The sequence below is a fragment of the Muscardinus avellanarius genome (genome assembly GCF_963383645.1).
Source record: "Muscardinus avellanarius genome assembly, chromosome: 8".
NCBI classification, from domain to species: domain Eukaryota; kingdom Metazoa; phylum Chordata; class Mammalia; order Rodentia; family Gliridae; genus Muscardinus; species Muscardinus avellanarius.
This window is the reverse complement of record NC_137794.1, coordinates 8,889,618-8,900,322: the sequence shown is the minus strand read 5'-3', so window position 1 is coordinate 8,900,322 and position 10,705 is coordinate 8,889,618. Positions and strand designations below refer to the sequence as shown.

The 10,705-nt window shown below is 41.2% G+C and overlaps 1 protein-coding gene across 2 annotated transcripts in view; it reads right to left on the bottom strand.

Annotated features, from left to right (window-relative positions):
- Window positions 1-289: 289 nt before the first annotated feature.
- Window positions 290-10,705, bottom strand: part of TFAP2D (transcription factor AP-2 delta) — a gene marked incomplete at its 5' end in the record, with an annotated part of 56,881 nt that continues 46,465 nt past the window's right edge. For both annotated transcript variants that reach the window (XM_080699725.1, XM_080699724.1), the window contains one exon: window positions 290-742. In XM_080699725.1, coding sequence (XP_080555851.1) covers window positions 523-742 — 220 coding nt within the window. In that variant the 3' untranslated portion in view covers window positions 290-522. The remainder of the gene's footprint in view (window positions 743-10,705) is intronic.

The window sequence follows — 10,705 nt, the reverse complement described above, 5'->3', positions numbered from 1 at the left end:
CTCAAACATTTACAAACGGATTGGTGTACTTAATGGGAAGAGGCACTGTTGAGTTATAGGGATAAAGAAAGACTGAAGCTGTGAGCACTGGTGGTGGCTTCCAGTTTGTTCATGCTCTCTGGTCCCTAACTACATAGCCGGGTAAGAAAGTGCATCAGTTAAACGTGAAATAGCACGTGCTGCCTCTCCAAAGTCCGGGAGTGCTTGAAAACGGTGATGTAGATAATCGCGAACAATAAACTACGTGCACAAAAGGAGTTTATCATAACGTAAAATTAAGAAGTGACAATCTCATCACACAGTTACACTGCTGTTTTTTCTCTTTTTCTTTTGTTTTTTGGACTTGTCCTTTTTTGTTTTGTTTTGTTTTCATTTCCACCTTTGTTTTTTTTTTTTTTTATAGAGGGCCGAGGGAAGGTAAGAGATGTGGTCCACGAAAGATTAGTCACCCTCAACGATATATATATCCTAGAAAAAATATCAGCAGCAAGACTCTCTGGAAATAGATTCTGTTTGATGTAGCTAGTCTGTCTTTTCTGTTTTGCCCTCCTTCACGGCAGCCTCTGAAGTTTTCCGCAGGGGGGCTTTCTCCGAGTTGCCGTGTCCTTGGCCAGAATCCGCTGCTCCACTGCTTTTGTGTGTAGTGTGTTTATCCAAGTAATTCAGCATTTCACTGAGGACTGTCTGGAAAGTGCTCAGAGCGGCACATATTGCTGGAGTCCCAAAGCCGTGAGTGATCAAACTGCAAGCGAGAAGTGGCAGGAAAAACAGGTGAATCCTTTGCCGTATGATTTGGAACAGAAACCTTTCCCACCACTAATCCACATCGTTAAACCGTATAGACATTTATTAGTTCCTAAATGGTTCTGAGCACCGTGGAAGATATATCACAATTCCAACTTTGCCCTTGACCATAACAAGTTTAGGACCTATTTGGGAAAAGACTTACCTTCAGTAGGCCTAATAATGCACTAATTATTGGTAACTCTGAATATTTAAAATAAGACTTGATTTCTCCACCTCATTAGAAAGTAGCTAGAAATTGTGAGTTTCTATATGTGGGAATCATCTTGCTTTTTTTTTTTTTTGCGGGTCTGGGATGTAACCCAGGAGCATCGACCTCCGAGCTACCCCCTTGCCCTACTTTTTATTCTTTATTTTGAAGCAGAGTCTCACTAAGTTGCGGAGGGCCTCACTAAGTAGCTGAGGCTGTCCGCGAACCGTGATCCTTCTGTGTCAACCTCCCAAATGCTGGGATTACAAGCGTGCGCCACCAAGCCCGGCTCATCTTGCTGTTTTTGAAGGAGGGTGCTGAGGATTGAATGCAGGGGCATTCTACCTCTGAGCTATAGCCCCAACCCTATTTTACTTTTTATTTTTTGTGGTACTAGGGATGGAACCCAGAGGCATTCTACCTCCGAGCTACACCCTCAGCCCTATTTTTTGTTCTTTATTTTGAAACAGGGTGTTACTGAGCTGCAAAGGGCCTCACTAAGTAGCTGAGGCTGGCCTTGAACCATGATCCTCCTGTCTCAGCCTCCCAAATTCTGGGATTACAAATGTGCACCATGACACACGACTTACTTTTTATTTTGAAGCAGGGTCTCACTAAGTTTCTGAGGCTGTCCACAAACCTGCCATCTACTACCAGGTCCAGCTAAAATTGTATTTATTTACATGGTGCTGGGGATCAAACCCAGGTCTTTGCATATGCTGAATAAACAGAATAATGAGACTTTGAAATGATGTAAATAAAAGATGTGGAGTCTGAGATGGTCTCCAGGTATACTTTACTGGAAGGAACAGTAGGATCTATTACAGGGAATTGTTGTATATATCAACCCATGCAAAGGGCTCATATGATGCCAGACCTTCCCCAGGTGCTCATTAATGATAGATATCATTGGGTGTAATATATTCATGGTAGAGGGTAAACTTTTCTGCATGTGCTTATTACATTTAATGGGTTACAATTGTTTTTCTCTTGGATATTTTGCAAAGCTTGTCTTAAACTTCAGTTAGAATTAGCACACATTAAAAAAAAAAACTTCAGTCTCTGATCATATAAAAGGCAAAACATTGAAGGCCTGGATAAGTATTGCACCCAAATTTATGGTATCATGATGGTTAAAACACACACACACACACACACACACACACACACACACACGCTGCGAGGTCTCATATTGTCAAGGGGGAAACTGACCTCAGCTCCATTTCTACAATAAGATGAATAGAGGGAAATTCATATGATCTGGAGATCCATCACAAAGTCTGGACAACAAATGGAATTGTTCAAAGTTGTGAAAAAAGATAATCTTGGTGGCACCGTTATAGTTCAATATGAAATAGCCCATAAAGAGCTCACTTCTTGATATCTGGAGTGGATTTAATTATGTAATTGAGTCATGAGGGTTATAATCCCAGCAGCAGATGAATCCACTGAAGTGGATTTATGGAGGTGGTGACCAAGGCTGGTAGGGTGTGGCTGGAGGTGGGCCCCTGGGGTGCGATCTTGGGGGTTACATGTGGTTCCTCTTCCCCCTGCCTGCTCTCTCTGGCTTCCAGCCTCCATATTGTGAGGAGCTCAGCCATGTGATCTCCGTTCAACCACCTGTCACCATGTCCTCAGATCCACAGTCCCCAGACTCAAGTGCCTGGACTCCCACATCTCCAAAGATAACCATGGGCTAGTCAATCTTTCTTCCTCTGAGTTACATGGTCAAATGTTTAGATTATACCTATGAGAATGCTGAATGAAACATCCATGTCCCCCCAACAAAAATGAGTAAAACCTCCTCTTAACATCTAGATGCTCGGACCTGGGCACACAAAGCTCTTTTTTTTTTCTCATTTTACCCCCGTTTAGAGCCCTTTGTGTAGATTATTTTAGAGGATTTCATTTGCCTCCACATTAGCATGTGTTCTGAGTTGTGACTCACCTTTTCATCAACAATTGAGTTTATAGCATTTTGTTTCACTGGGGAAATACTAAAGTTAATATCCACTCTTGGAATTATGAACATACTCAAGGCCTAAGATCTCTACATGTTCCATCTCATATAATACTTGCTATACTACTATAAAAGAAATATACCACTGGCTATAAAAGAAATGGCTATTATAGGACTAGAGATGTAGTTCAGTGGTAGAGCACCTGCCTAGCATGCCAAAGCCTCGAAGTCCTTGGGTTCAGTCTCCAGAGTTGAAGAAAAAGGAAAAAAAAGTAGATATCATTATTTCCATTTTACAAAATTGAGGCCCAAAAGATTAACTTAATTTTGCCTAAGAAATTAGATATTCTATATTGCCTTTGCAATTATGATCCTCTTGGGTTCAAGGTATGTTTGCTTCTTTTTAAATTTTTCTTCTTTTTTTAGCAATCACATTCCTGTTGGCAGGGTAAGCTTAGTTTCTTTTACATAATTTGACGTGTGGACTGACCTGTAGGCTTAGAACGTGATGATACTTCTGATTGTGACTAGTTTTCTTATTCAAGACCAAGGTTTTTAAAAATCAAGTACAAAGTGGATGGATCTATATAAGTGCTTTAATTATTTATGTTGAAAAAACAATTGTCACCATAATAAAAATGTATACATTTTCTATTATAAGATGAATACGAGCTGGGCGTGGTGGCACACGCTTGTAATCCCAGCATTCGGGAGGCTGAGACCAGAGGATCGCGGTTCACTGACAACCTCAGCTACTTAGCGAGGCCCTTTGCAACTCAAGTGAGACCCGGTTTCAAAATAAAGAATAAAAAATAGGGCTGAGGGTGTAGCTCGGAGGTTGAATGCCCCTGGGTTTCATCCCCAGACCAACCAAAAAAAATAAATAAATAAGATGAATACGTTCTGGAGTTCAAATGTACAGCACAGTGAATAGAATTAATGAGCTATATTATATACTTGAAATTTGCCAGGAGATCAGATGTATGTCAGCACACATATACACACAGTAACTATGTTTGAGGTAAATGTATTAACACAATTGTGGCAGTCATTTTATAATACATGTCGAGTTTTTGTGTTCTACAATCTAAATCTATTCATCTTAATTTGTCAGTAAGATCTCAATTCACCTGAAAAACATGAATAAGGGGGTGTAAGGTGGGAACTGATCCACAACTCATATTCTACCTGTTTATCTTCTATGAGCGTTTTACGTCCTATAACTGGGTATGGTGGTGCACGCTTGTAATCCCAGCACTGGGGAGAATAAGACTGGAGGATGGCGGTTCACAGCCAGCCTCAGCTATTTAGTGAGGCCCTTTGCAACTTAGTTAGACCCTGTTTCAAAATAAAGAATAAAAATTATGGTTAGGGGTATATATCGGAGGTAGAATGCTCCTGGGTTCCCTCCTCAGTACTGCAAAAATAAATAAATAAATAAATAAATAAATAAATAAATAAATAAATAAGAAATAGGTCCTATACTCAGGGGTGGAGAGTTGGAAGATAGTGTTGTGTTAGATATAAAAGATTAAGTATTAAGATACTTTGATTTTTCCAAGGAGTTTAATTTTAAAACTGGCAATTACTTAATTAGTGAAGTTGTGGCTTAATCTTTTAGGTCCAAGACAGAAACACAGGCCCCTTCAATGAAGTTGCTCAGTAATTGTTGAGACATCATGAGGACGAGAAGCAAAGTAGCATAATTGAGCAGAGAAACCTGCTTATGCGGGTAAAAAGAGGTAGATTTTGCAAACATTGGATTACTAAATTACACTTTTTTTGTGGTACTGGGGTTCCTGGAAGCCCTTCTACCTCCGGGCTACACTCCCAGACCTATTTTATATTTTTTTATTTGGAAACAGGGTCTCTTAAGCCAGTGCGGCTGGCTCCAAACCAGCGCCATCCTCCTGTCTCCGCCTCCCAAGCGCAGGGATTACAAGCGTGCGCCACCACGCCCGGCCTAAATTACACTTAGTCTTCTAACATATTTCTGTAAAGGGATGTTTCTTAAAACTGGGAATATCAAGTTTGAATTTACATGTAGGAATAGTCATTCTTTTGCAAACCTACACTATTGTATAACTACCATTACTCAATGAGTTTCCTCCTTTGATTGCAATTCACACTCCCCACCCTTAGCTCCTAACAACTGTTCTAATTTCTCTCCCTGTTATTTTACTTTTTCCCTGAATGCCATATAAATAGAATCATAAACTCTGCAGATCCTGTGAGTGGCTTCTTTCCCTAAGGAAAAGGATGTTGAGATTCATCCATGTTGATGTTTTTACCAAAATATTTCTTTTGATTGCTGGTAAATACTCCATTGAATGGATTTATTACAATTTATTCATGCAATGGGTTAGGAAAATATGATGTGTGAGTATTTAAAAAGTAGAAGTGATCATTGAAATGTTGCATGGGTTTGGTAAGAAGTACAATAAAGTAACTGTATGCCGGGCGTGGTGGCTGCATGCACGCTTGTAATCCCCGCGCTTGGGAGGCGGAGACAGGAGGATCGCACAGGTCTGAAGCCAACCGCGCTGGCTTAAGAGACCCTGTTTCCAAATAAAATATAAACAGGTCTGGGAGTGTAGCCCGGAGGTAGAAGGGTTCCATCCCCAGTACTACTAAATAAATAAATAAATAAATAAATAAATAAATAAAGTAACTGTATTTCAGCCAGGCGTGGTAGCACACACCTGTAACTCCAATACTTGGGAGGCCGAGACATGAGGATTGCAAGTTCACATCCAGCCTCAGCAATTTAGTGAGGCTGTCAGCATATAAGTGAGACCCTGATTCAAAATTAAGAAATAAAATTAGGACTGGGGGGATGTAGCTCAGAGGCAGAATGCTCTCTTGGGTTCAATCTCCAGCAATACACACAAACACACAGACACACACACACACACACACACACAAACACACACACAGAAACACACATACACACACACTCACTAATAATTATTATTATGTTGATTAAGTTGAGTATATTAATTATTAATCAAGCAATTGATATTAAACTAAATATATTAATTCATTAGCATAATATAGTAATGACAAAATAAAAATAAAGTAATGGTATTTTTATTTACAAAACGGTTTTCAGAACAGTAGCAATGTAATTTAGTGTAGAATTGAACAATGCATCTGATAAATCTCTTAAAAAACCGTATGACAGATCAGATAAAAACCAAGCTGGGCAACCGTGGGCTAAAGTTCATTCACAGCAGCTTGTGCAAGGCGCCCCAAGTGTGGATGTGAGGGTAGTCACCAGTCTGAAGCTTGTCTCCAGTGGAGTGCTGCAAGGCTCTCGCTAATCCCACTCTGCTTGACATGTTAATTAACAATAAGATTGAAGGCATCATGGATTTTTTAACCTAATGGTTGGCATTAAAATAGAGAGGAAAATTCCTGCATCAGATAAGAACCAATGTCCTAAAATACCTTAATGTGGGAAACGGCTTAATTGGTGGGCAAAATCAATGATATGAAATTTAGGGGAGATTAAGGAAAACATGTCCACTTGGGTAACAAGCAAATTAAGGTTGCAGTATACCGAGGGAGAGATCTGGCTCAAGAACAATTCATGGGGGAAAACGCTTTTTAAAAAATTGGTAGAACATCCAGGGTCACAATTTGAGGTATGGATCATAGGTAGGCAGTCTTAGAAGCTATGTCTACCTGAGACTATATTCTCATTGATTGATTCTCTCATCTCATCTCATCTCATCTCATCTTATCTCATCTCATCTCTCTCATCTCTCTCTCCTTCCTTTCCTCCCTCCCTCTCATTCCAGCACATCGGTTTCATTTTTCTATTTCTAATTTCCCACTGAGTAGCAGAAAGACTGACAACTGGCAGCAAGCAATAAATGCAACCACCTGCTGAGAAAATCCAGACCCTGAGTGCTGGTTTATGGCACCTGACAGAGGGCAAAATGCATCTTATATTTAACAGTCATCTTTTAAATTTTATTCATGGTTTAAAAAACTCCTATTTTGCTAGCTCTCTCAATTAGCACCCTATAAGCCATCATTCAACCACATAAACCATTTCTTCATAATGGGTCAGTTCAGAGGAAAAGCTATACTTTCTGAGTTTCTCCTATGAGTGTTGGGTTACCCCTGATGTGCTCACATTTTGACCATTGGCAGGATGCTACCAGCAGTCCTGTCTAGGGAGACTGTGTGTGAGTGTGTGTGTGTGTGTGTGTGAGTGTGTGTGTGTGTGTGTTGTGTGTGTGGTACCTGAATACCTGTGCTTTTTTTGCCTTTTTCAAGGGGCTAAGGAAGTTGCTCATTAGCAGAGCATATGTCTAACATGTGCAAGTCCCTGGGTTCAATCCTCAGCATCACCAAAATAAACAAATAAAGTCACAACCTTTTTTGAACTAGTGGACTTGACCTGAATTAAATTCTTTTTTTGTGTGTGTGGTGCTGGGGGTGGAACCCTGGGGCTTTTCTACCTCTGGGCTACACTCCCAAACCTATTTTTTATATATATACTTTGTTTGGAAACAGGGTCTCACTAAGTTGCCGAGAGCCTCACTAAATTGCTGAGGCTGGCTTTGAACCTGTGTGATCCTCCTGTCTCAGCCTCCCAAGCCCTGGGATTACAAGCGTGCGCCACCAGCCTGGCTGACCTGAATTAAATTCCACTTTAACTTTCTAAAGGGCAAAAACACTGCAGCAACTTCAACTGTATTCACTACCACTGCTTGTTAACAGGAAAGAAATGGAGACTCAAAAACAGAAGAAGAGGTAGAAAAGATGGGAGAAGAGAAGGGAGAGATGCTTGACAGAATGCACTATGGTTCTGCTAATAAGATGGTACTTGCAATCTACCTTTAACTCAGTGCCTACACTTATAAAGTACTTGATGTCAAAGCTAAGGACCAACCAGGAAATGTCCATAGAATAAAAATGCCACCAATATTTTTTGCACTCTCGTGTTCCTTGGTGAAGTCCATTTTTCCATTTTCCCTTTCTTTCTTTCTTTCTTTCTTTCTTTCTTTCTTTCTTTCTTTCTTTCTTTCTTTCTTTCTTTCTTTTCCTGTGGCGAAGGCCTTACCTTGTTTATCTTTGAAATCTCCTAAGCTTCCCACAAGTAAGTGCAATATAAACCAATACAGGCTCTATCATGGGGACCAAAACTAGTTTACATTTTGCTCGCTTTCCGTATTTGCAAGCTGTTCCGTACTGCTGTAATCGTCCTTCGGAAATGCTTTCCCTTTTTCTTTACTTGATTTGTCTAATTTAAATGAAAACACCGCTGAAATATTTTCCTAAGAAATAGCCTAAAGTGAGCGTCTGTGGGATTTGCCCTGAATTCTCCCAAGAGTTGGGCCTGCTATCAGCACTTCCCTTCTATCAAGTGAAGATGGATCTACTATGGATTGAAAAATAAAAATGAAAGGCTCTGTAGCATTTTCCAAGAAGTTTGGGCTACTCAATTGTGTTTGCCAAATATGAATAGGCTTCTCTATTCTTTTGACCAAAAAATTCTATTATACCAGTCAAAAATCTGAAAATAAGCCGGGCGTGGTGGCGCCCACTTGCAATCCCAGCATTAGGGAGGCTGAGACAGGAGGATCACGATTCTCGGCCAGCCTCAGCTACTTAGTGAGGCCCTCTGCAACTCAGTGAGACCCTGTTTCAAGATAAAGAAAAAAAATAGGGATGGGGTGTCACTCATAGGTAGAATGTCTCTGGGTTCGGTCCCCAGTACCACACACAAAAAAAATCTGAAAATAAAGAGAAAACAGCTTTCTGCCATCGTTTAGGTAAATAGACAGTAAGCTAATTTCATTTTGTAAAATTTCAACTTTTTTTTTTCCAGTGGAGGGAATTGAACCCAGGGCCTTGCACCTGCCAGGCAAACGATCTGCCACTGAGCTACACTCCCAGCCCCAAATTCCAATGTCTACCCACACAGTAGTTGACAAGCACCTTTCTCTCTCCTCCGTTGCTTTTGCCGCATGCAAAGTTTAGAGCAGCGCTCCAGCGATCATTCCTGTCATCCTTTTACATTACGTCATATCATTGCAGGGTGGATTTGCGATCACGGATCTTCCAGCCTGCCATACGGGTGGCCCTTGCACTAGGCTCAGTTCTGCTCTCTTGTTTTTGGGAGGCAGGTGAGCAGCAAGATTGAAAGAGAAGACAAGCCTCCCGTTCCCATCCTCCTGGATCACTGGGCTGCTCGCTGCAGGCCTCCGTCTAAAAGCAGTCTGCGTTCCAGTGTGCTTCCAGTACAGCATTAAGTGACAGTCAAAATAAAAAAAAATGCTTCTTCCCGTGGTGAGAGGAGCCACAAGAGAAAGCACTTGGGAGGTGTGGGCTTCCCTGCAAACCTTTCCTTTTTTTCAGACTTTGACAATGAGGCCCTTTGACTCTATGGAGCAGAGCAAGCCCGAGCTGTAGACCATGGGGCTGCCCACTCTCTGGTGTCGCCTGGGTGGTTCTTCCCAGGGCTTGCTGGCATTTATTACTTGTAGCCTAACTGAGGAAGGCAACAGAAGAAAAGGGAAACTGGCTGATGGTTATTATTTTCTCAGCACATTACCTTATCTCGTGACCCCAAGTGATTTCTAAATGGATTTAATTAAGGTGCATAATTAAGGTATCCGGTTCCTTGGTGGCTGGAGGTGGGGAATCACTGAAATCTCATTAGTCGGGCCTTGGCGGCACTTATAAATGTTTTTCAGGATTTCTCCAGCTGATGGTTCTGAACCCAGACACATGTAAGAATCACCTGGTCAGCTGACTTCAACATGTGGGTCTCTCCCCAGAGATCCTGATTTATTAGTTGGTTTGGGATGGGTCTATAGAATCACCATGTCGTAAACTGTTCTCATTCTGTTTAAACGCAGCCAGGGACTTGGACATGTCCACTTAGGACCAGAAATATACATAACAATTTAGCCTGCTTGAATTCAGTATTTCCCCAAGAATGTCTGTAGAACCTTTTAGTTCCATAGAATATTAATAGATATCCTAAGATATTAAAAAGGGTTTCTAGCCAGGCCTGGTGGTGCACACTTGTAATCGCAGCATTTGGGAGGCTGAGGCAGGAGGATCTGGGTTCACGGCCAGCCTTAGCTACTTAGTGAGGCCCTTTTCAACTCAGTGAGACCCTGTTTCAAAATAAAAAATAAAGCCGGCATGGTGGCGCACGCTTGTAATCCCTGCACTTGGGAGGCAGAGACAGGAAGATCGCGCAGGTTTGAAGCCAGCCACGCTGGCTTAAGTGACCCTGTTTCCAAATAAAAATATAAAAATAGGTCTGGGAGTGTAGCCCGGAGGTAGAAGGCCTTCTAGGAACCCCAGTACCACACACACACACACACAAAAAAAAAAAAAAAAAAAAAAGAATAAAAAATAAGGCTGTGGGTGTAGCTCAGAGGTAGAATGCCCCTGGGTCCATCCCGAGTATCACAAAAGTAAATAAATAAATAAATAAATAAATAAATAAATAAATAAATGAATGAATGAAGGAAGGAAGGAAGGAAGGAAGGAAGGAAGGAAGGATTTCTCTGATCAAGTTTTGGAAACCTGGGGTTAAGCATCCCTTTCATTCATACGATGCTCTGGGAGCCTTTGTAGGCTAGTGTACACTGTACTACTTCAGGAGGGGTATAACAGTCAATTTTCCTGACCATGAGACACTTTCAAGGGGCATTTCACTAATCCCACTTCTGGGAAGTGTGCTTTTGACCACATGAATCTCTGTTACTTCTGGAGAT